This window comes from Copadichromis virginalis, linkage group LG23 (assembly GCF_057382275.1).
Source record: "Copadichromis virginalis isolate Kocher_CV1m ecotype Utaka linkage group LG23, C_Virginalis_male_GT1.1, whole genome shotgun sequence".
In the NCBI taxonomy this organism is placed as follows: domain Eukaryota; kingdom Metazoa; phylum Chordata; class Actinopteri; order Cichliformes; family Cichlidae; genus Copadichromis; species Copadichromis virginalis.
Window position 1 is genome coordinate 12,941,020 of NC_140639.1, and position 26,378 is coordinate 12,967,397.

Here is a 26,378-nt window from a genome sequence, read left to right on the forward strand (position 1 = left end):
TGCCACTCCTGATGCAATAATGTGTGAAACCATGTAACACCCAGCTTTTTTCCAGTGGTGGATGATGTGTTATAAAAGTGTTTTCAATCATCCCATCTCTGCTAATGTGTCAGGATATGCAGGATCTGCAGTCAACGGAAAACATTTTTAGTATCGGAAGCTTTCTGGTTTGCAGCCCTCTTTCAGTTTGAGTTCAACTAAATCATTTTAGTGGATAAAGTTCAGAATGAACAGCAGGATATCTGCTGGCTGCACCAGAAACCCCTCAAAAGTGGCTGTTACACTCTGCTTAGCCTCTGAGAGATCCACGGAGAGCCGGCTCCCTTCCTGTTAATCAAAATGAACCAGCAGTATTTGCAATGAGTCAGGCCTCAATGAATCAGAGTGCTTCTATTAAGTAGCCCACATTTTATTTTAGTTTTCAGGAATATAGCATATTGAATCGGTATTGATGATTGCTGTTACAATGAAGCTGATTTTGCTAATGAAATGCCAGCATCCTGCTTACGTATCCTGATCGGTGTAGTGAGGTTTTATGACAGGATGTTAGGAGTGTGGTTAAAGCAAAGCAGAAACCTCCACGTGTGTGGAAGTAGCAGCCTGTAGTGATGGACACCTGCGCCATGTAGCTGTTGATAGAAAACTCTCTGCTCCTTCCTGTTTTGTGAATGTTGTAACGTGGCTTGTGGTTGGATTATGTCCCTCATACTTACAGAAACAGTATTTCCTGCAATCAAAACCAGGTACAAAATCCAAAGTTAATTGTCTTAACCCTTGTTTTTACTTTTGTGGGCTCCATTTATTCTGGAAAGCCCAAGAAGTCAGAAAGTGGAACTTTTCCCATTTTTAGAAATTGGGAGTTCTCTACTACAGCACATTATAACTACTTTCTCCTTCTGCTTCCTCTGGATGCTCCCTTTAGGATCATTAGCCTCCATCTCATCCTAGCCTTCATTCATAAATCTTCTCTGTAGTCTTCCTTTTACCGTGTCCCTCCTTTGCACATGTTACACTATCTCATCCTTGCCTCTAACTTTTAGAAACATCCAATAACTTTCAGGTTCAGCTGTCCCTCTGATGTATGATCTTTTCCATCCTGGTCACTCCCAGTGAAAAGCTGCCACAGTCTGCAGTCCCAGTACTACACCAGTACTGCCTTGTCAAGTTGATCTGTATTCTATGATGATCCATGTTCTGGCTTAACTAAAATCCAGCCATTATTCATTACCTGAGCCTTTTGGAAACCCACTTAGACACAAGTTGTCATCTGTTGCACAAGTTTGGACAAAGCTGAAACAGCAGTGACAACATTTTACTAAGCTAATCAGAGCAGAGTGTCGCTGTCTGAAAAGGGCATTGACTTGCATGTTCCTCTCATAACCTTCACTCTTTGTATACTCAGAGGAGCATGATGCTAAATCTCTACAAGACATGACATTTTCACAACTGCTTGATGTGACATCTGTTCAGTGCATGTGACATTTTGGCCTTTGCCGACGCGAGCAATATGTGGTCTCCGGGTTACTGTAGCGCCAGGTTTCCACAGCCCACTGTCCAGTTTGTCTTGGCTCCATTTCCCAGGTGACAGAACTGCAGGGTTACAGCCACGGCACACTCGTTCAGTCATGTCTGGCCCGCGATAAGCACAGCTTGTTTGTGCGTGCGCGGTCTGCTTACCCGTTAGTTAGTTTGCCTGTTGGCTTGTATGTGGCGAGGGGATTTTAGGGATCTGGAGATGGAAAGAAAGGCACGTCCGTAAAGTGTGTATGCGTTTAGGTTCTGCTCCTCATCACAGTGTCCGTCTCTTTAGCTTGTTGCAATCCAAGGTACCATTGTGCATATGAAAACTCTGGTATCATTTCACAGAGGGACTTTCCTTGCCAATTGGATCCCCTCCAACCAGAATTGTTGACATTGGCTCTGAAATATGGACATACCGGGGTCGCAGTTTATGGCTGCAAACAGAAATACAATCACATCAACAAGTTTAAGTTTCTCTCTTTTTGGTCTTGTGACCGTCGCAAGCACATATTGTATTCATTAGGCTGCGGGCACACAACATTTTATTATTCTTCAGCTTTTAGTTTCATCGCTGAAACCGAGATTTTAACAGGAATTGTGAATTTTTTTCATAAACAGCAGGTTCATGCAAGCAGCTGTTCTCAGTCCACCAGGCTGCCCTGCAGGTCACTGCAGATGGAGAGCAGGTCTCCATGGGGGTGCGCATAAACCAGGATGTAGCCGGGATGTGCTACAAGTGACAAAATTAACTCTGTGATCCAAAGGGAATATGTGGATTAAATCTGCTGTTTAATAATTCAGACACTTCCACTCATGTTTAGTTGCATCACCCTTTTACTATTAACCAGTTTTATCACTGAATATCAGAAACGTGTTCTTTATACTGTGAAAGCATGTGAAATAAAGGCAGCGTGAGCTACTTGCAGTGTCTTTAAATGTTGCTCAATGAGAAACACCCAAGTGTTTATTTATATTTTGTTGTTTTTCTGTCACTTTAAGTTTCCTTACAACAGGGAGAGACCATTTGGAAAAAAAGAGGAAAATTTTATCCCAAAAATGTATTTTTTGGGAGTCACATGAGAGGACCATCAGTGAGCAGAATCCCAAATGAAGGCAGGAGATAGTGGCTAGAGGTGGTGGAGCAGATGGCTGATGGAGATAAAGAGTGAAATGCAGTGAGTGAGGTGGAGACGGGAAGGAGGAGGGTTGATCGGGGAACAGAGGCTGATGAGTGAAGTGAATCTGACAGCGTGGGAAACTGAAGCGACGAGGAAAATAGAGCAGCAGGAATTACAAAGGAGAGTGTAGACAGAACATGAAAGATCGCACCGATTTGTGTGCAATAATCAAATTCTGTGTCATTTCGCTCTTAAATCAAAAATTCCAGGTACGCTGTGCGGCTCATACTTACAGTTTGGAGTGTGAATGCACCTCCTGCTATCCTCAAGAGTTCAGTGCTCTCAAGGCCCTTTATATAGTAAGGAACATAGTCTGACATCATTATAATGCACTTGTGTGGGAGGACACTTTAGGTAGCTGCTTTCCTGAACTCTGAGTTTTCTTTCCTCAGAACACCACACGACTTTTTTCACACTGTGTCTCTCCATAAAAGTCCATCGCTGCATGCACACATTTTTTGCCTAAGCCCAGGCTCAGTTTGTCACGTTTGGGTGAAATTCGACCAGACAGCAAATGTCTAACACATTTTCATTATGTTTCCTACAGGGGATTGATTTTGCCAGTTTCACAGGCTACATGTTCCTCGGAATATGCCTCGTCCTTTTTACCTCATTTCCTTTCCTGCGGATGCTCTACTGGAACAAAAAACTTTACAACAAAGAGTCCATTGAAATAGTTGGTAAGTAGCACTGCTTTTTTCATAGACTGATACTCTAATCCTGTAGACTGCTGAGGGTGACACCTATACTCAAAAAATTCTAAGTAATATAATTACATGTAATTACATGTAATTACATGTAATTTTGTAATTTTTTAAACACTGTAAGAAAGTTAACTTTCATGAATTCTGGCTCTAATGTTCTAATGTTTGCAGTAGAGTAAAAAAAGATAATACTTGTGGTGTCTTAGGGCGGAGCTTTGACTGACAAGATGCTACTCTACCAGCATCCCTCTGTTTCTCAGTCAGATCCACTGATTATGGTCAAACATGGTTTCAAACAATCAAAATGGTGATGTCACATGTCCGAGTTTAACATTTTTTCAGTTTAAAAAGTAGTTTTTTGGGTTAATTTATGTTTTTCTACATGAAAAATATTTTTTTAGATGGTAATTAAGCTGAGTGGACTCGAGTTATAAAAAATATAGTTACCTGCTGGATACAGCACAACCTGAAATCATTTGTGATGGTTTTTGAGTATTATTAAGAAGAGTATTAACTCCCAATAACATCTTTGCACACAATAGCTTCCCAATAAACCTTCTCAGGCACTGGCCTCACACAAACATAATTAACTCGGCATTACAGCCTCATCCCTCTAATTTCCACTTGAGATGCGTGCTGCCTTCAGTTTTCACTTTTTCAATTTCCACACTGTTCCACTCACACTGTTAGATATCTCTGCCATCTCCGATATTACATTTCTGGATCATATATTGCTGCAAAAAGATTCTGTGTGTGTGATGTAATAGTTCATGGTTGTGTGTGTGCGTGATTTTTTTTTATTGTATTATTTAAAGTAGGTTACTTAATTTGGAGAGGTCTGAAAAGGTCATGCTCAATGGAGCCTCTCCTGGAGGTTTGTTATTTAGGAACACAGGACAGAACTCCCTGTTCCTTTTTATACTAAAAACAAAAAACAAAAACATACAAAATAACCAAAAAAAGTACTGTGTTCGCCTTATTGAGAAGGGAGTGGAATTGTAAAATATTCATACTTTTTGCTGAAGAGTAGTCTTCAGAGCCGGGTGATACAGATTTCCACATCAGTCAAGGTTTAAAAAAAAAAGTTTATAATTGGAACAAAGCCTGTGATCCAGTTCGACAGTCAAACCAAGCTGCCCATCATGCACGTGTAACATTCTTCAATCTCTTCACATCATATATAAAAGCCTCAGTGGCAGTGCTGCTGCCCTCCATCTCTGCCTGCTGCTTCGATCCATCCACCACCTCTGTCTTCAACGTTTTTACCTCAGTCGGGACCACTACAGTTGAAAGATGCTCATTTCCCTCTGCAGTCATTTATATGTGAAAAAGAAAGTTTTCCTGACTCTCTGCAGGTAAAGCCTTACTCTTTGAATAGGGAATAAGAGGGTAAGTCAGGTGCACTGATCATCAACAATGTGAACACCTCTGTAAAAACAAAAATTGTGCAGTTTTTTGCTCTTGAGTATTCAGGATTGTTGAACCCAAAATCTTCCGAGGAGTGGACGGTCCCAAGATCAGACCGTGCAATGCTCAGAGAAACTGGAAAAATCCCAAGCGTTAGCATGCTAAGTATTAAAGTTAACAAAAAGAAAACTAAAGCTGAATCTACAAGCTACTGTGAAACCTGTGAAAAACCTTTTCACATAATGGTATATTTGGTGATAGGGCTGTGGGACCCTTCCATGTGTACGCGTGAGCATGAAAGTGGGGAGTGCAGCAGTATAAAGGTTTGACATGAAGTGGGGTGAAGATGCGTTGCAAAGTGGCTTGCAGATGCTCTTCAAATGTAGGCAGGTTAAAGAAACTCTAAAAACACACCTGCACGGGATTCAGCAGTGGAAACATGAGCTCAGAGCCTCGATGCCAAAGTTTGGGCCTCTTGGTGAACAAAGTTTACAATCAATTTGATAAAACTAACTTTTTGACCTTTAAAATTCAAAAGTATTTGTGATGATAACCTAACTCAGACATCATTTACTGGGGTAGAATGCCTTTATCTCCTTTTTCACCAGCTAACATCCCTCGAGGGTCTGGTGACTCACAGTGTGTCCGACACCACATGGCTCATGTGAGAAAATCCCTTTACTCTGATGTTTAGTTGCTCTGACTAGTTGGCAGTGAACAGACTCACTCATCCAGAGAGCAGCCTGATAGCGACACGGGACTCCTTTCTTTTCTATTAAAAAACTATTCATCTAATCTGGTGTACCACAGCCCTTTTATGTATCTTCTTAATTATCCAGCAGCAGGAAAGAAAATGATTTGGCCATCCCTGAAGACTTGGAACAATGTTCAGAGAGAGAGAAAGGATGACAGACTGTGGTGGTTTGGAGCATGACTGTCCGCCATCATTCTGTCTTACTGTAGATCTGGCTTGTAAGACTCTGGGGAGATAGATAATAAGCATACAAAACAAAACACAACAACAACAATAAAAGAAAAAAGATATTTGTTTGAAACTGTTAAGAATTCTTCCGGAAACACAGTCACCTCCTATCATTGTTTACCCACACTATCAGACTTCCCCCCTCTGAGATGACCCCAGCATGGGATGATTGAAGCAGAGACCATGAGGCTGCTCAGTGGTCACCACAATCCTCACATTTAAGCTGTGAGCAACACCGACTGTTCGGAGCTGTTCTGTCACACTGAGCAGCGGGCAAACTAAAGCAAGCTTTTACCCATCACCACGGTGACCGTTCGATGCTGGCCTAAATCTGACCCCGTGGAGTTTCTTCTTCTTCTCCTGCCAGCCTGGTCTTGCTAAGAGTGCATGTGGCTGGATCAGCTCAAACCCCCCGCCACGGCTGGTAATTGTGCAGATTTGCTAACAGGAAATGTTTTTATTTCCTCTTTCCCCCTGCACTGCTTAGATCCTATTATGGTCACCTAGCAACCTTCCTGAAAAAGGATGGCACCTACTGATATCTACATAAGGGTCCTATATCCTCAGGCTGTATCTGTGTTTGAGCACTGGCGGTTCCTGGGTTGGTCAATGCACCCATCGCCAGGCTGCATTAGGCCCTCTGTGGGGGCTCACATATTGGGCATATTGACTGAAAACATCACCATGTTCTCTCAGCTGTAGAAGATATTACCAGACAAATATCCGTTATAAGCGTACTGCATTCTGCTGCTGAGCTTCATCACTGTAACTTTGAAGTCTGTGTGTCGTACATGCACTGAACAGGTGCCGTTCTCTCTTTGCCCTGCAGAACTCAAGCATGAGATCCTGGTTTGGAGGCAAACGGCTCAGCGCATAAACCCCGCCAGCCGAGAGGAGACAGCTGTGAAATGTCTTTTAATGCAAAAAGTCCTCAACCTGGAGAGTCTGCTGCGAAACATGATGAAGACCTTCCAAAGGTTAAAGAAAGCACAAGAACACAGAACATTAAGAATCACATTGTCTGTACTGTTAATGTCGTTTTTCAAAAGCCAACCTGCTGTATATTGCTTCGTACAGATCTTTTCACTAGATGCAGTTATCAGTACTAATCAATAATACATGATCTAACAAGAGAATTCATGGCTGGTGTGATTACTGAAAGCACACACTGCAAATACTTTGTGAACAAATTAATTTCGTAAGTCGGGGTTCCACTGTATAATAACAGGTGACAGAACACAAGAAGAACTCGATAGAACTCAATAAAAACTAAACAAAAGACCTGGGATGATGACACACGTCACTGACGCAACCTGGCTGGTGTACACATCGAGACCACCAAGAAAACAGACGAATAAGACTGACTTTGACCACAAGGGGCCGCTGTAGTAACAAAGGAAAAAGGAAAAGGCTCATTAAAGCCTAGAAATGTGACATAGCCACGATAGCACCGCGATGTGTGGTCGGTTACAAAGTAGCAATCATATAAAACTCTTGCATGCAATAGTAACACTGTAACTGCACGTTCCACTTCCACTGTTACAGTATTTTCTGCACTATAAGGCGCACTTAAAATCCTTAAATTTTCTCAAAAATTGACAATGGGCCTTATATTCCGGTGCACCTTATGTATGAATTCTGGTTGTGCTTACAGACCTCGAATGGATTTTATGTAGTACACGCCGCTCAGAAATCTGTCAAAAATGTTTTAGTCTGACTTTGGTAAGCTACGAAGCCACACCGCTTGATGGATTGTCGGAGCGTTATGGCTACTGTACTCAGGAGCCTCGTGGAGTAATCTGAGTCCAAACTCCATCCGCTTCAGGCCCCAAGTCAAACGAACACTACGGCATCACTGAGAGTTAAAAACTGTCTAAATTCTTTCATCTTTAATCAGCATTGCTACTTTGCCAGGTGTAACAATTAAGTTTAACATCCAGGCATCCATGAAAACAGAATTTATTAAATTTAACTGAGTTAGAAGTTAGCAGGAAGTTAGCACGCTAGTTTCCACCTAAACATGATATTGCATGTTCTGACTGAGAGATTCCTGAAAAAATTAAAACGTACAGCTCTGCTATCACTTCCAACATGAATGAAGATAGAAAACTAAACAGCAGTGACGTTTGTAGCGTTACTGAAGCTGGGCTAGCTGGTATATAATGATGTGCTACGTGATCACTAGCGACACAGCTATATTAGTATAATGAATTGAGTAAAGTTTGACTTATCTGACTGTTTTGTTTCGCTTAATGTGCCTTATAATCCGGTGCATCTTATGGTCCGAAAAATACGGCATTTGTTTTTACTTCTGAAATTAAGTATAAATCTAGAAGTGTGTCTCCCTAACGTCAGTGCATGTATGTTAGACCCATGACCCTGAAGCTCAGACTTCAGACTGCTCCTGGATCTGTGCAATATCAATATATCGGAAGAAAGTTAGCTAAAGGAAGGAGGAGCTTAAATATCTTTTTCAGACACTGGATGAACTAGGTGCTGCTCCAAATCCAAGCTCAAACAAATGAGGATTATTCCTAATTCTGAATCACACAAAGCTGTAAACTCTAGCAGCCCAACATTAGAAATATGGAGCTGGAGAAGAGCATAATAGGTCCCCTCTAATTATTTAAAACACAAGCATGGCACCAAGCATGACATGTTCAGTTCAGTCCAGAAATAGTTTTTTTTTTTTCCTGTTCCTATTTTTCTGTGCCTGCTTTCCGGACCATCATAGCAATTACAGAAAATAAATACAAATTTTGAAGGGCAGGAAATGCAGAAATAAATCCTTCACACTACACAACGCTCAGCATACGGTTATAAACTGCTAAAAATAAGCACCCTGTTTCTATGAGATGATACTTTTTCCATTTTTTGTTTGTTTGTTTTTTGACACTGTGCATTCGCCTAATGTGAGATTTAAATGTTGTTGTGTCTGACAGACAAATTTCTCAGGAGGATAAGAACTGGGAGCAAAACATCCAAGAACTGCAGAAGAAGGTAGGCTTTGATTCTTCACCTCACACATTTTCCTCAATCACTGTGACTGGTGCATTGATGTAATCTCAGTAATGAAGTAGGTCTAGTCTTTGAAAGTTCGCTTAAGACAAATCCTGTCATTCTTCTGATAACATCAGCTTTTCCACCATTCACAAAAAATACATTTTCCTCCTACGCAGCACAGAATTACTGACAAAGTTCTGCTGGTGAAGTGTGTGTCCGTCCTTGGCGTTGTGATCTTCATGTTCTTTCTCAACTCCTTCGTTCCCAGCATTCATCTCGATCTTGGTAAGCCCCGCACTCTCTCATTATTGCACTGTTGTTACGGGCATCACTGGGTGGTTATGGGTTCCGTCATGTAATTATGAAGCACAGCTTCCTCTGCCCTTGCAATTTAAAAGAGAGTAAATAATGGGTTGACTAGCAAATGAAACCAACAAATTACATGGCTACAAAGCTGCAATTAAGGCCACCGTGTTCCATCCCTCCACGAGCTTCTAAGCCTGTACTGATGAACAAAATTTCAGTAAAGCTGCAAAAGGCTGTCTTAAGACACTCAACCAAAATTTGGGGCAAAAATAGGCAGTGCAAAGTTTGACAAACCTCCACTAGATGTAACATATTGAAAAAGATATGTCAGAATCTCTATTTTGTTCAAGCTCCCATGTCATTTTTACAGAAAATCTCTCTCTTCTGATACATTTTGTAAAGCATCATACGATTTCGAAACACTCTTTGCTTACATTCAGAACCGTTCACCCCTGACTGATTCGTCCTCATATACATATTTACTAAAGAGTAAAATACTTATCGCTTTGAAAGTCTAATTGCTGCTGTTGTGTTACATTTTGCATTCTGGAGCTATGCCACCTGTAAAACTTTTACTGTGCACTTTATTCTTGAGGGTCTACTGCAGAAGTGTTTATAGGTGGAAGTAAGTTAGCTGGTCACACTGGCTCCTCAGTGTGGCAAACTCCCTGTGGCATTTCGTTCAAAAGCAATTCATCATCTGCTTAGCAAATTTTGCCTTTTTAAGCAGATATATGACTCTCATGGACTCTGCAGCAGAGGAGAAGCTGAAGGAACCAACAGCAGCACCTTTTTTTTTAATAGTCTGGGCAGAACCTGCAGACCACGCAGGAACCCTGAATCTGGGCTTTAAACTTTAAGTTTTATGAATCCATCAGATTCTGAGTAACTAGCATTCAAAACCCAGACACACACAGGAGGAGCTTGCTGTGGAAACTCCCCTCCACTGTTTCAGATGACTCATGAGTCAATGGCTGCTGAGCCACAGGGGAGAGCAGATTACCTATTAATCCAAAGGTTGGTGGTTTGATTCCTGGCTCCTCACAGTCTGGCGCAAGAAACTGAACCCTGTAATTGCTCATACATCCTTTGGAGTGTGTGTGTGATAGCGAACCATTATATTACTATTACATTATTATTTTGCTATTCTATCTAATTAAGTCATGAAGCCTAGTTTACGACCTTAACCCACTACAGTCCTCAGTTTTTTCCCCCCAAATCTGAATCCTGATTTGTTGCGGTGCGGTCTCACTCCACCCCCAGCACCCCCCCCTCTGGCTTGGACTTTTATCCCTGCTCTCACAGTGAGCTGCTACCCACTGCCTCCCCTACAGCTAGATGAGGTGCTCTCTCCCTCATTCAAGTGGAAATCTCTGTCTCTGTAGCTCTCACTGCACCTCTTGAGCAGTGCCGGATAACCCGGGGTCCCAGTGGATCCACATGTTCAGGCATACTGCTGGAAATCAAATCCCTTTTTCTTTTCGGGCTTTCTCGATCCCTTTGAATTCTCTGTTTTTTAAAAACTCTCTCAGGTGTGTAATCACAGTCACAAGAGAAAGGTTCTGTTGCCCGGTGGGATTTTTCACTTTTCCAAAGCTTCTCCAAAGATCATTTCCTTCAATGCTGATAATAGGTCTGCAGGTCAGGGTTTGTGCTTGACTAACCAATGCGCCTGTTATATATTTGGATCAGGGTTAAGCAGTAACTACGACTTGCATCTATTCCATTCTGTTTCAGTATATTATAAAATGTTGATTAAACAACAGCGAGTGCTGGAAAGATTGTCTCTGCTGTTCCATAGATGCATAATTGCACATATGTCTCTGCTTCTCTTAATAGAGACAGCTTTGCATGTTTTTTCCTTAAAGCCAAAAACATAAAAAGCTGCTTTAAAAATTAAGTATTATTATTTTAGGTTTCCAGAAGAAATTTTAACCACTTACAGCTGTTTGTGTTAGGAGATTGCACAAAGGTACAGACGTGGTCCAGAATTTAGAATAAAATAAAATGATAAACCAAAGTCCAAGAAAACAGCTACAAAAGGTAAAAACAGAAACCAGGAAACAAGTAAAGAAAGCACATGAAAGGCAAACAAATAATCCGACGAGATCAAAGGAAAAGACAAAATAATAAAACGTTAGGATGCTGTGTAAAATATAGCTTAAAACCACACTTCAGTGATGCAAATCTGAAAGCATACAATCACAGATTAAAGTTAATGTGAGCTGGGCATTGATTTTGAAGTCACACGAGAAAACAAACCGATGACGTAAAACATAAAGTAACCCAAAGACAGATAAAGACTGAAAGAGGAGAGTACAGCACACAATGGAAGAGAATAACAGGAAAACCATGACTTTGCTCCTCAGTATCCAATATCTGCTGCAGCATGTAGAGTTAACATGAGATTATCACCAACAGGTTATCAAGTTCAACACAATCTCACAGCAGTTTGCGAAATAGTCATCTCTAATATTCTGATTCGTGCTGCTTGGCATGGATTACCACCTTTACTACCACTTCTTTGAAAGACCCAATTTACTTGGATGTCCGGGTTCTCCCCGAAGAGCCACAGACATGAAAAATGCTTCCTATCAAAAATACATTTAAAATCGTGCAATATTGCCAAAATCAGAAACACCCCATCTCAGAGTAACTAAAAGCTCCTGAACAGAGAGTAGAAAGAGCGACCGCATTTCCCCCATACTGGCTTCTCTTCACTGGCATCCTGTTAAGTCCAGAATTGAATTTAAAACCTTTCTCCTGGATAATCAGTTTCTGTCATATTTTAAAGATCCCATATAAGATAAGATAGAACTTTATTAATCCCTCGGGTGGGTTCCTCTGGGAAATTCTAACAGAGCATTTCTCGTAGACTGCAGGTTTATTTGTGCTTCTAGAGTTTGCGAATGGGAGGCAGAGCCTTCAGCTATCAGGTACCACTGCTGTGGAAACATCCCTTACTCAAATCAAATCAAATCAAATTCAAATTTTATTTGTCACGTACACAGTCATACACAGTACGATATGTAGTGAAATGCTTGGACAACTGCTCGTGACCTAAAGAAAACAAAAAAGGAAAAGGCTATGAATAAGATAGGAAATAAATATGAAAAATTAAAAAGGGTAAATTTAACTAGGAAGGAATAAAATATAAATTAAGGTTAAAAATGAAATAACTGTACAACACAAATTAGAATGAAGGGTAAATTTAACTGGGAAAGAATAAGATAAAATATATAAATTAAAGTTGAAAATAAAATAACTGTACAACAAAATACACAATACACAATATAGAACTATATAAGAATGCATGAAGAAATATAAATATAAATAAATATATACACAATAACAGCAGCTGTACAAGTATTAACCGGAAATTAAGAATATAGTGACCAGTGTTGTGCAAAAACAATGTCCAGAATGTGTGTAAGAACTGTATGTGTGGGTCAGTACTGTGTGGTGGTGTGATTGAGAGACCGTATCGCCTGCGGGAAGAAGCTCCTCCTCAGTCTCTCTGTGTTGGTCTTCAGGGAGCGGAATCGCTTTCCTGACCTCAGCAGAGAGAACAGTCTGTTGTTGGGATGGCTGAGGTCCTTCACGATCTTCCTGGCCTTGGTCCAGCACCGCCTGCTGTAGATTGAGTGCAGGTCAGGGAGCTCGGAGCGGATGGTGCGCTCAGCTGACCGCACAACCCTCTGTAGAGCTCGTCTGTCCTGCATGGTGCTGTTCCCGAACCAGGTTAAGATGTTTCCCGCCAGGATGCTCTCTATGGTGCACGAGTAAAAGTTCCTGAGCACCTTGGAGGGCAGTTGGAAGTCTCTCAAGCGTCTGAGGTGGTAGAGACGCTGACGGGCCTTTTTCACCACGGTGTTGATGTGACAGGACCATGACAGGTCCTGCATGATGTGAACTCCGAGGTATTTGAAGCTGTCCACTCTCTCCACTGGGCACTCGTTGATGACGGGGGTCTGGTAGTTCCTCTCCTGCTTAGTGCTGAAGTCCACTATCAGCTCCTTTGTCTTACTGACGTTTAGAAGGAGGTTGTTCCTCTGGCACCAGTTCTCCAGATTCCTAATCTCCTTCAGGTAGGCCGTCTCGTTGTTATCAGAGATCAGGCCCACCACGACGGTGTCGTCAGCAAACTTGATGATGGTGGTGGAGCTGGTAGTGGCCACACAGTCATATGTGTACAAAGAGTACAGCAGGGGGCTCGGAACACACCCCTGGGGGGCTCCAGTGCTGAGAGTGGTGGAGGCTGAGACATGTCCGCCCATCCTTACTGCCTGTGGTCTGCCAGTTAGGAAGTTGGAGATCCACTGACACATAGATGAGCTGAGTCCCAGATGCTGTCACGGGTAATGGGTGAAATACAGACTCAGTCGCGGAGCTCTGGATGCGAAGCAAACAGTGCGTTTATTTACAGTGCTCAAAAACAGTCACAAAGCGAAGTACAAAAATCCAACGGTGATCATCTCCAAATTCCCAGTGGTGTGCAGGTGAGTCTCCCAAGTGATTATCTGAGTGTGTTTCTCCTCCGAGGGCTTAATCCAGCGGACTCCTTCTCTCCAACCTTCTGCTCCGTATCACTTCCTCCTATAAACAAGTGACGACAGCTACAGGTGAGAAGGGTAGCCGGCTAAGGCTATGTTAAAAGTAAGAAAACACTCTTTACTACCGAGCCTCCAGTACAATCCAGCGTCGACTGCCATCCGGACACATAGTTAAGTACCTCAGTCCACAACGAGGATGATCAGTGACAGCTGGATGGCAAATTAGGTGCAGGTGTGTCAGCCACTGGGTGGAGGAGGAGAGAGAGAGAAGCACACACATACACACACAGACAGGTCGCTCCGGGAAGGACCGTCCGACCATGACAGTACCCCCCCTCTAACGGGAGCCCCCGGGCGACCCACGAAACTTGTCAGGGTGCCGACGGCGGAACTCTCTCACCATAGCGTGGTCGAGAACCGCAGACCGCGGCACCCAGGAACGCTCTTCCAGACCGTACCCCGCCCAATCCACCAAAAACTGGAAGCCCCTACCGCGGCGCCTGGCATCCATTATGCGAGTAATGGAATACGCCGGAGCGCCAGCGATATCCAGGGCGGGTGGCGGGGGCCCGGGAGGCGGGCACAACGGGCTGGTCCGGACCGGCCTAATTTGAGAAACATGAAACACGTCGTGTACCTTCATGTTGCGCGGGAGGGCCAGTCGGACAGTCACTGGATTCAGGATGGCTTGCACAGAAAAGGGTCCAAGGAACCGGGGAGCCAGCTTCTTGGACTCAGTCCGCAGAGTGATGTTCTTAGAGGAAAGCCACATCTGCTGGCCCACCCGATAGGCCGGTGTAGGGACGCGGCGGCGGTCAGCCAGTCTCTTGTTTTGAGCGCTCGTACGCAGCAGTGCCGCTCGAGTTGCCCGCCAGATCCGTCGACAGCGCCTCATGTGATGTTGCACGGAAGGCACGGCCACCTCTCCCTCCGTGATGCAGAGGAGCGGGGGTTGATACCCCAGGGACGCCTCGAAGGGAGAGACACCCGTAGCGGCCGACGTGCTAGAGTTATGGGCGTATTCGGCCCACGCCAACTGCTCACTCCATGACGACTGGTTGGAGGAAACGACGCAGCGCAGCATGGCCTCCAGCTCCTGGTTCGCTCGCTCAGTCTGCCCATTAGTCTGCGGGTGGAACCCAGAGGACAGGCTGACCTGGACCCCCAGCTCGGTACAAAACATCTTCCATACCCGCGAGGTGAACTGGGGCCCACGGTCAGAAACAATGTCCAGAGGAATGCCGTGAAGGCGGAAAACATGTTGGGTCAAGAGCTGGGCAGTCTCTAGAGCGGTGGGAAGTTTGGTAAGGGCAACAAAATGGGCAGCCTTAGAAAAACGGTCAACGATGGTGAGTATAACAGTTTTACCAGAGGACGGAGGGAGGCCAGTGATGAAGTCCAGAGCGACGTGCGACCACGGCCGGCTGGGGACAGGCAGTGGTCTGAGGAGTCCCGGTGGAGGGGAGTTGGACGTCTTATTTCGGGCGCACACAGGACATGCGGCCACATACTCCCGGACGTCCTGAGAGAGAGAGGGCCACCAAAACAGCCTTTGTAAGAAGGTGACAGTTCGGTTCCTGCCCGGATGGCAGGTAAACCGTGCGGTGTGTGCCCAGTGGATGACCTTACCCCTGACCGCTGAGGGAACGTACAATCTACCTGCTGGACCGGTGCCGGGGTCGGGTTCTTGTCGCTGAGCATCTTGGACCACCCTTTCTATCTCCCAGGTGAGGGTCCCCACGATGCATGAGGCTGGCAGAATGGGTTTCTCCTTCTCCTCAGGGTCCGTGTCTGGCGCGAACTGGCGCGACAAGGCGTCTGGCTTCGTATTCCGGGACCCGGGCCTGTAGGTGATGGTTAGGTTAAACCGTGCAAAAAACAGTGCCCACCTGGCCTGTCGGGCATTCAGGCGCTTAGCCGCTTGGAGGTAGGCGAGGTTCTTGTGGTCCGTCCACACGATAACAGGATGTTCGCTCCCCTCCAACCAGTGCCGCCACTCCTCCAGCGCCAACTTGATGGCAAGAAGCTCCCCGTCGCCCACGTCATAATTCCTTTCAGCCTGAGTGAGCCGACGGGAGAAAAAGGCACAGGGGTGTAATTTACCTGCCTTGCGCTGAGAGAGAACCGCCCCAACTCCAGAATCAGAAGCGTCCACCTCCACCACGAACGGCAGGGCGAGGTCAGCCTGGGCCAGGATGGGGGCCGAGGCAAACAAGCTCTTGAGACGGTCGAATGCTTGCTGAGCCGCTGGAGACCACTGGTACGGCTGTTTGGGCGACGTGAGTTGGGTAAGAGGCAATGCCACCTTACCGAAGTCCCGGATGAAGCGTCTGTAGAAGTTGCTGAATCCCAGAAAACTTTGCAACTTCTTCCGAGTGCCGGGCACAGGCCACTCCAACACAGCTTTGACCTTAGCCGGGTCTGCTCGCAACCGGCCCTGTTCAATGATGAAACCCAGAAAAGAGACAGTTGAGGCATGAAACTCACATTTCTCCGCTTTACAAAACAGCCGATTCTCCAGCAGGCGGTGCAACACCAGTCTCACATGCTTAACATGCTCAGCTCTGGACCTGGAGAAAATCAGAATGTCATCAAGGTAAACGAACACGAAGTGGTTTAAAAAATCTCGTAGGACGTCATTTACCAGGGCTTGGAAAATGGCTGGGGCGTTAGTGAGTCCGAACGGCATTACCAGGTACTCGAAGTGGCCCAGATGGGTGTTGAAGGCCGTCTTCCACTCGTCCCCCTCGCGGATGCGGACCAGGTGATAAGCATTGCGGAGATCAAGTTTGGTGAAATGGGTGGCTCCTTGAAGGAGTTCAAAAGCTGAGGTGAGCAGAGGTAGAGGATATTTGTTTTTGATAGTGATCTTGTTCAGTCCCCGATAGTCAATGCAGGGGCGTAGGGACGCATCTTTCTTTTTAACAAAAAAGAAGCCTGCACCCAAGGGAGAGGTGGAGGGACGGATGATGCCTGCTGCCAGGGAGTCTGTGATGTAGCGCTCCATAGACTCGCGCTCAGGTTTCGAGATACTGTAGAGTCGGCTAGTGGGCAAGGGGGCGCCTGAGAGCAAATCAATCCCGCAGTCGTACGGACGATGGGGGGGGCAGCGATTGGGCCCCGTCTTTGCTAAAGACTCGACCTAGATCATGATATTCGGCTGGCACGGTTGACAAGTCGAGGCGAGAGGGCGGCCCCGCAAGATCGTCTGACATGCAACCCGGCACAGCAGAGCGTAAACACTGCTCATGGCAACGGGTGCTCCACCCTACGATACATCCCTTGGCCCAATCAATCTGTGGATTGTGTCGCTGGAGCCAGGGGAATCCCAAAACTAAGGGTGTGTCAGGTGCCTTGAAGAGAAACAGGAACATCTGTTCAGTGTGGTTGCCGGAGAGAGTGAGTGTGATTTCTTGAGTGCGGTGAGTGACAGCGGCTAAAGGCCTGCCATTAAGCGTTGACACCTGGAGTGTTTCCGGGAGAGGAACAACAGGCAAACCCATCTTGTGGGCCAAAGCCTCATCCAAAAAACTTTGTTCAGCTCCTGAGTCTATTAGTGCATCACAAGAATGGGTGCGGGAAAGAAACCATAATTTAGCAGGGCAGCTGAGGTGGAGGAATGTATTCACCGGCGCACCCGTCAGTATCCCCACCTTTACTGACGGGCTGAGTCTTTTAGCCGTGAGGGACAGGAGTCCGCGAAATGCCCCTTCTTCCCGCACACAAAACACTCACCCACCAGTTGTCTTCTGCTCCGGGTGAATTTAGTCCGTCCGAGCTGCATGGGTTGCTCCTCGTCAGCAGGTGAGTCCGTTCCCTCCTCTCTCCACTCGAGAGAGGGGAGTCCAGTCGAAACTCCTACGACCCCTACTGACCGTCGCCCATCTCCAGTCCGCCTGCCAAACTCCCGCATATGGTCGTCTAGACTGATACACATGTTAACCAGGGCACTTAACGATTTAGGAAGCTCTTTAGTGGCCAACTCACGTTTGACATTCTCGTTTAAGCTGTTTAGGAATGCTCCTCGGAGCGCCTTTTCCTCCCAACCCGTCTCCTCGGCCAGGATCCAAAAGTCCACGGAGAAGTCTGCCACGCTTCGCCGGCCCTGCTTTAAAGTAAACATGCGATGAGCAGCACTGTCAGGGTTAGAGCCTTTGTCAAACACACACCGAAATTTGCTCAAAAAATCACTATATGAGATGGAGGATTGGGCGCTCAGGACCGCTTGAGCCCAGAGTAGCGCTCGTCCGGTCATGAGCTCCACCATGAGGGTGATCTTGGCGATATCAGAGGCATAAGCTCGAGTCTGCTGCCTAAAAATCAGAGAGCATTGAGCCAAAAACCCCCGGCTCTTGTCCAACTCTCCACTGAATTTTTCAGGTATAGGGAACGTGTGTTCTCGCTGAGGCGGAGGCGGAGATGGGGGAAGGGGACAGGCCGCCGCTATATTTAGAAGCTCCACTGGTGGTTGTGGTGGTGTACTGGGCTCTGGTGGTTGAATGGGTGCCCTAGGTGTAGCAAGCAACATACCTTTCAGTTCAGATACCACCTGTAGTAGCGCGGACTGCTCCCTGGCCACATGCTGCAGCATCTGTTCATGCCGCTCCAACCGTTCAGCTTGAAGCGCGAGCTCGCGCTGGACGGGGGTTGAGTCCGCTGAGTCCATAGCTGGCTGGATTGTTCTGTCACGGGTAATGGGGGAAATACAGACTCAGTCGCGGAGCTCTGGATGCAAAGCAAACAGTGCGTTTATTTACAGTGCTCAAAAACAGTCACAAAGCGAAGTACAAAAATCCAACGGTGATCATCTCCAAATTCCCAGTGGTGTGCAGGTGAGTCTCCCAAGTGATTATCTGAGTGTGTTTCTCCTCCGAGGGCTTAATCCAGCGGACTCCTTCTCTCCAACCTTCTGCTCCGTATCACTTCCTCCTATAAACAAGTGACGACAGCTACAGGTGAGAAGGGTAGCCGGCTAAGGCTATGTTAAAAGTAAGAAAACACTCTTTACTACCGAGCCTCCAGTACAATCCAGTGTCGACTGCCATCCGGACACATAGTTAAGTACCTCAGTCCACAACAAGGATGATCAGTGACAGCTGGATGGCAAATTAGGTGCAGGTGTGTCAGCCACTGGGTGGAGGAGGAGAGAGAGAGAAGCACACACATACACACACAGACAGGTCGCTCCGGGAAGGACCGTCCGACCATGACAGATGCTCCAGCTTGGTGGTGAGTGTGGAGGGAATTATGGTGTTAAATGCAGAGCTGTAGTCTATGAAGAGCATTTTAACATAATTCCCCCTTCTAGTGTCCAAGTGAGTGAGTGATGTGTGGAGGAGATGAGAGAGCGAACTGTAGTGGGTCCAGTGTGTCTGGTAGTGAAGAAATGATGAAGTCTCTGACCAGGCGTTCAAAGCACTTCATCACTACTGAGGTGAGGGCTACAGGGCGATAGTCATTGAGAGAAGCAGGGTGGGGTTTCTTCGGGACAGGAACAATGATGGACTCTTTGAAGCATGTGGGGATCACCGACTGAGATAAAGAGATGTTGAATATCTCAGTGAACACAGGAGCTAGCTGGTATGCGCAGTCTCTTAGGATACGACCTGGGATGCCGTCTGGTCCTGCTGCTTTCCTGGTGTTCACTCTTTTGAAGGCTCTCCTTACTTCATGCTCGGAGATGACAAGCACGTTTCCGGTGCTGGCAGTATCTTCCTGTCTGCAGCCGTTACCGCCGCTAACACTAGCATTGTTGGAGACCTTAGCTGCAGCCTCGAAGCGAGCATAGAAAGTGTTCAGCTCGTCTGCCAGAGTCACGGCCGCGTTCGTCATACCGGTTGTTGGTGCTTTATAGTCCGTTATTGTCCTTAGTCCCCGCCACAGGCTCCTAGAGTCACTCTGTTGGAGTTGTGACTCTAGTTTCCTCCCGTAGCGCTGCTTCGCCTCTTTTACCGCCCTCCGCACGTTATATGACGCGGCTTTGTACGGGTCCATGTCCCCCGTTGTGAGTCCCGTGTTGTAGGCAGCGGTGCGGGATCTCAGAGCGTTGCGGATGGTTTTATCCACCCACGGCTTCTGGTTGGGAAACGTTGTGATAGTCTTTGTCTCCACGGTATCATCCGCTAGTTTCCCGATGAATCCCACAACCGCTTCCGTAAACACGTTGACGTCATCGTCGGAGCTGTTTCTGAACATGCCCCAGTCTGCGTCATCGAGTGCGTCCTGTAACGCGGCCACCGATTGATCCGTCCAGCGCGCGACCTTCCTCTGAACCGGAACTTCCTGTTTCAGCCTTTGTTTGTATTTTGGCATGAGGAAGATGGCGGCGTGATCAGATTTGCCAAACGGAGGGCGGGATTGTGCCTTGTAGCCGTCCTTGACCGTAGTGTAGCAGTGGTCCAGTGTCCTTTCACTCCTGGTGGGGCAGGTGATGTGTTGATAAAAGTTCGGCGCTGAGGCGTTTGAGGTTGGCGCTATTAAAGTCCCCCGTCACAATAAGCGCAGCGTCCCGGTGTTGTGTCTGGTGCTGTGTGAGTGCCTCATGCAGCTCGCATAAGGCGGTGACCGTGTCCGCTTGTGGTGGAATATAAACGGCACTTACAATGGCCGATGTAAATTCCCGAGGTAGATAAAAAGGACGACACATGATGGACAGTAGTTCCAGATTTGGTGTGCAGGAGCGTGTGAGAGGAACAACGTTCGCACTGTTGCACCAGTTGTTGTTCACCATTAAACACACGCCGCCTCCCCTTGACTTCCCCGAGTCCCGTGTCCTGTCCATGCGGTGAACCGAGAAGAACTCGGCCGGCTGGATGGCGTGGTCCGGCACCGCTGGGTTCAGCCATGTCTCGGTGAAGCAGAGGAGATTGCAGTCCCGAATGTCTCTCTGGAACTTTATCCTGGCCCTGAGGTCGTCAAGCTTGTTCTCCAGTGACTGGACGTTGGCGAGCAGGATGCTAGGCAGAGGTGTGCGGTGTGCACGAGCTCTCAGCCTGTTCCTGACGCCGGCTCGCTTCCCTCTAGGCCGCGGCGGCTTCCCTTTGTTCTCCCTCGAGATCTCACTCGGCCAGCTCGGATCCGGAGTTAAAAACTTCGAATTGTGAGTACATTGTATACCAATAGAAACAAGAGTGTCACTGTCATACCTAATGTACCCAATGGTGATGATTTTGCCGATTTAGAAACGCTGAAAACTAACTTAAAAAACAAAGACAAAGAAAAAGTGGTCGGAGCAGTCGTGACGGCAGCCGACCTCACCGGCGCCATCTTTTACTCATGCTGCTATAGGCTTAGGCTGCTGGAGCGCTTCCCATGATGCACTGAGCATATCATCTGCCATCACATCTTTTTACTCCCAGTGTTTTGTATATCTGTGTGTATCTTTTTATTTTTAACTGCTGTTATGTGTTTTGTCCCCATCCTCTCTTTCTCTCTTCTATTTTCCCACCACGTTCCCTCATCCTCTGTCCCACTTCCTTGATCTTAACAGCATCTTAATAATGCTAACACTGTCCCTAAATGAAGATGGCCGTCATCATACACTTGCTGTCATCCCCCCGCCTCGCCGCTGAGGCCACTCAGCCACCAAACACGCTCGGTTAATTACAGGTGCTGCTCAGGTCGCTGCGCCGCGACATTTGTTAAATGGGAATGACCCCACAGCTGCATGTTCTCTGTCCCCGTGGAGGGACAGGAGCAGGTCCAAACACAGCTCTCATTACACGCAGGTGAGAGTCAGATTCGACTACTGCAGCAGTCCCAGGCTGTTCATTTACATGGCTTTTAAAAATTGAGCCTCACTAAAGCTTCATTAACTTTACACGCTAAGATTTCATTTCAGTCTGATTATTGGCTGCTCGTTTGATCCCTCTAATGTGTCTGCAGTGTTGTGGGTTACATCTGTAATTTGTGAATAATTTCATGAGAATTTCTAGTTTTTTTTATTTGACTGAAACTGTTTATGTTGGTTAAATTCTAACATTTAAAGGATGCCTTGTGTTCACTTTCTTTGGTCTATGCCTTAAAGACAGCAGTGATGAAACGTTTTTACAGCATATTTCTTGTCTCAGACGCTGTGCTCCCAGCAGCTGTCAGCTGCTCAGACTCACCTTAAAGCTCTTCTTAATTGGAGAGCTCTTTAGGCGTGTCTGCGGCTTATTCCCGTACAGAAGACAGATCAGGTAAAAATCAGCACAGAGGAAATCAAAGGTGTCTTTACAGTGATGAGAAATAGAAATTCATGAAGTGGAGTTGTAATTATTTTCCGTTAGCTGAACCAGAGCTAGTTTAAAGTTTATGGCGGAAGTTGACTTTCATTAACTGAGCGTTAAAATGTGTCAAATGAAACTACACTGATGAGCTGCAACACTGAAACACTTGATGAGTGCCCAGCATCCCTGTGGATCGTGGCATTCATGTGATTTTGACATGCACGGCCAGGGTAATGTTGTTACAGACTCGCATAACTCTGCCTGATGGTAGTTCAGGATACTCCTGAAGAGGCCAGAACCTCAGGGGGAGCCTGTGGCCTGGGACATAGAGCAGGTTATCTACCAATTCAATCATCAGTGCTTTGATTTCCAGTTTGCATGACAAAAAGGCCTTGGGCAAAATATTGAACCCCAAATAGCCCCCCAATGCATTCATCAGTACCTGAGTATTTTGGTAAAAGAAGTGCTTAAAGGCGTAGCGTAAAACAACCCCAGACAGCAGTCACTCACATACGGGACTTGTTTTTCTGCCCTTCTGGCTAATTTTAAATTCCTATTTTTTGTCTTTGTTCCTTCAGTCTTTCTCACTGTGTTTGTACTTCCCTCCTGTGTTCATTTTCCTGCTCTCATTAGTGTCTCCTGTGTGTTGTTATGCTCCTCTCCTTAGTGTTTTTTCAGTCTGTTAAATCGTTATCTCCCAAAGTGCCCTGTGTACACTTTACTCATTGTTCCTCCTGTTGTGTTTACCCCGTTTGGACTCATGCTATTTGCCTAATGAACTTTGGTCATCCTGCCTCTGCAGGGTCTCTTTGTTTCCCCACTGAAGTATGAATTAAAGGCTCTGGTTAAGGCTATATGAATGTAATAAATAAATTAGGCAGTGTATGGATTATACATGTAAGGTGGGTGCAGTCTGAGCAAAACAGAAGCTACGAATCCCAAAACTGAATATTGATATGTAACTTTTTATGTTTCTCTCTGCACCTCATTTCGCATTGCCCAGCTGTTCAGAATCACTTTCTATTTTTAACTTTATGATGATTTTTTCATTTTTATTATTGCCTTCAGAGTAAAGGCATTTTGGAGAACTAAAATTGGTGATAAAAACAGAAATTTAGCAGGTTGTTAACATGTAAACATGCTGTTAAACTGCAATATTGTTTGTTTTTCCATCTTCTTATCAGCCTCTCTGAACATAAACCACCCTCTGTTGCTTTCTCTTTTGTGTCCTTCCATGGCACTTCCTTCTTCACTAATTCCCTTTAGTTGTGAAATTATTTCCCCTAAGGCCTCACCCAAGGCAATTACTGGTGCTCACCTGTTTAATCAAATTTTCTCCAAGTGGATGCACCCCCTTCCCTCATTCAGAAACACTGATTGTAAATATCAGCAGGCTGGTGCCAACTCCCATCCACCTGAATGCAATGTCATGAAATGACATTTTTGTGATAATGAACACTTCATCAGTCCCACACAGACGAACCAAATACTTTGGTCTTTGTTTCCAGCGGGTAGCACTTCATTGCGATGATCTGTTTATTAGATCCTACTGAGTACATGTGCCAAAACCCAAATATTCTCAATATTCTCAGACAGTTTTGTTCATCTAGTGCAGGGGTCCCCAATCCCAGTTCACGAGGGCCGGTGTCCCTGCAGGTTTTAGATGTGTCCTTGATCCATCACAGCTGATTTAAATGGATAAATTAACTTCTCAACATGTCTTGAAGTTCTCCAGAGGCCTGGTAATGAACTAATCATGTGATTTAGGTGTGATCTAAAACCTGCAGGGACACCGGCCCTCGTGGACTGGGATTGAGGACCCCTGATCTAGTGTCTCCTTACTGTGGATGTAGTTTTCACAGGACTCTGCAACGTGCTGAAAAACCAAGTGCATCCTTACTTTTTCCATAGGAATTAAGAGGGCAAGTAGCAGCCTTGTGCTGCTAATCAAATGCAGCTGATTGATCATCAGTAAGCGTGAGCACCTCCATAAAAGCAGACGTTGTGGTGGTTTGCTGGTCTGGGTCATTCAGGTGTGTGTTAACACCATGCCAAGCAACTGTTGCTGTCCACCAATCAGTGAACAGTTATAAGGCTCATTCTATCCAGGACAGCTGCCAGTTTTCCAAAAAATTGGACATCCCAATAAATTCACCAAAAAGCTCAGATTGTCCAGTGCTCAGAGTAACTGGAAAAAACCCAAGAGTTTAATTGCAGAGTCTACAGGCCCTGGTTGCCATTTAAAATGGTAAAGTCCACGACAGAACAATTAGAAGAAGACTGAACACGTATGGCTTGGTTGGAAGAGTTGACAGGAGAAGGCCTCTTCTCTCTAAGACAAACATGGCAGCAAGGCTTAGGCTCTCAAAGCTACATCTAAACAAACAACACGACTTCTGGAACAATTTCAGATGAAGCCCAAGTGTAGATCTTTGTCCATAGTGCACAGCAACATGTTTGAAGTAAACCAAACACATGATATCAGGACAAACACAAACACTACAAACGCTGACCAAGAAGTACTCTGTATACCAAAGTGTACTAAACTCATATCAAATATGAGGCCATTTTTCTGACAGCTAAAACTTGCCTAAACCGATTCATGAAACAGGAAAATGATCCCAAGCACTGCAGCAAAAATTCTACAGAATGACTGAAAAAGAAACGAATCAAGGTGCTGGTCTAGTTAAAGTCCAGACCTCAGCCTGACTGAAATCCTGTGGTGGGACCTTAAAAACAAATCCATCAAACTTCATAAAAATTCATCCATTTGAGAGAAAGTCGAAGACCAGCTAGTTTCTTTTTTTTAATCATTAATGGCATCTATCTATCTATCTATCTATCTATCTATCTATCTATCTATCTATCTATCTATCTATCTATCTAGATGGATAGATATTTAAAAACAGTGGTTGCATGTGTAACATGTGATAAAGGTTTTGTTTTTTACTGTGTGAGCAATCTGCTAATATAAATCTGTGAAAATCTGCTAGTCAGTGCTCAGAGTTTTTATGTATATGAACATGTTTTCCTGCTGTAAAGGGAGATGTCAGATGGTGTTTCTTGTTCTCTCTCAGGTTGGATCGCTATCTTGGGTGCGCTCTGGCTTTTGGTTCTGGCAGACATTCAGGATTTTGAGATCATCTTGCACCGAGTGGAGTGGGCCACGCTGCTGTTTTTTGCCGGCCTCTTCGTTTTGATGGAGGTATTTAACATACAGGCCAAGCTTCTGGCATTTAACGGAAAGCTTGTTTCTATTTTTTTCCAAGGAAATTTTGGACCACAAATTGAACATTGAAAACTAAGAACTGATGCCAAACAACAACTTTTAATTAGAGCATCCAGATCAAAGATAAATGTAGGTTTAGCTGGGGTCTGCTCTGACGAGCAGCTTCACAGGACACTAAGGAAAAACAGAATCAATGCATAGATTCAATTGACAGTGCAGCTGGCAGTCAGCTCGCAATGTGCAAAGTAATTATCTGTATTTTCACCCATGAGCTTCAATGAAAGGATGCAAAGAAAAGTGTCCTGTCAGCACAGTGAGGGCTTTGTTGTTTCTCTCTTTGTGGGCAAAACTACAACACAGTGTAGAGTCAGTGAAGCAGTGCTCACCAGCACATGAATAATATTCAATCTCAGGAATGATAACAAGGATACATCTGTCTCTGTCTATTTAATAGCCACTAAATTGAAACCAAATTGCTTTTCTTCTTTCGGTTTAATCTCACCTTTAAGTGATTCTCTTCTGATTTTTTTTTCCCTTATTAATCTTCTCCTCTTCCCTTTTCAGGCTTTAGCCCAGCTGCAGCTTATTGACTATATCGGAGAACAGACAGCACTGCTTATAAAAGTAAGTTTCCCCTTTGATTCTGAACCTTTACAGTCATCTCTCAGGTCTCTGTGCGACTGGCATCGCTGATAATTGGGCACAGGTGATGCGATATTGCATTCCATGCATATCGATCCTTTTGTTCTGCCTGGCTCGGAATTCAATTATTTTCTTTGCATCTGACTCCTGCAGGCAGCTGAAGGGGTCTGAAGTAATTTTCACCCATATTCTTGCCTCTGTGCGTCATGCAAGCGAGGTGTCTCTTAGCAGAGAATTGCACCAGTAATAGCTACGTCAGCTTGTGTTTAGACTGCGGGCCCCTGCGAGCCTAATAATGACACATGACAGGTAGTGTGCTATTTGTGGTTTGTGACCCACTCGGTGTCCCAGAACCATGGACAACATGCTGTGAGAGCTGCATGGCCTTTCTCTCTTCGTAGGGCTGCAGGACAGCTGAAATAAAGGAGGAGACTCTGTTTTCCTTACTGTCGCCATGAAGAGGGTTCAAATCACACCGCATGCGGTGAACCAGCCTCGCTGTGCGCCTACAGCACAGATAACACTCAAAGCCACCACCTGTGGTTGTGTCACACATTCAAACAGCTTCATCCTCTCAGCTTCTGCTCCCCGAGGAGGGGTTCGGTGTCAGAGATTGAACATAATTGTTGTGTTTGATTTAAAT

At 45.4% G+C, this 26,378-nt stretch overlaps 1 protein-coding gene across 1 annotated transcript in view; it reads left to right on the top strand.

Annotated features, from left to right (window-relative positions):
• oca2 (oculocutaneous albinism II) overlaps positions 1-26,378 on the top strand; it is a 72,626-nt gene that overhangs the window by 19,712 nt on the left and 26,536 nt on the right. The window contains exons 14-19 of the mRNA XM_085447988.1: positions 3,247-3,379; positions 6,622-6,769; positions 8,735-8,792; positions 8,972-9,080; positions 24,942-25,069; positions 25,658-25,717. Coding sequence (XP_085304114.1) covers positions 3,247-3,379; positions 6,622-6,769; positions 8,735-8,792; positions 8,972-9,080; positions 24,942-25,069; positions 25,658-25,717 — 636 coding nt within the window. The remainder of the gene's footprint in view (positions 1-3,246; positions 3,380-6,621; positions 6,770-8,734; positions 8,793-8,971; positions 9,081-24,941; positions 25,070-25,657; positions 25,718-26,378) is intronic.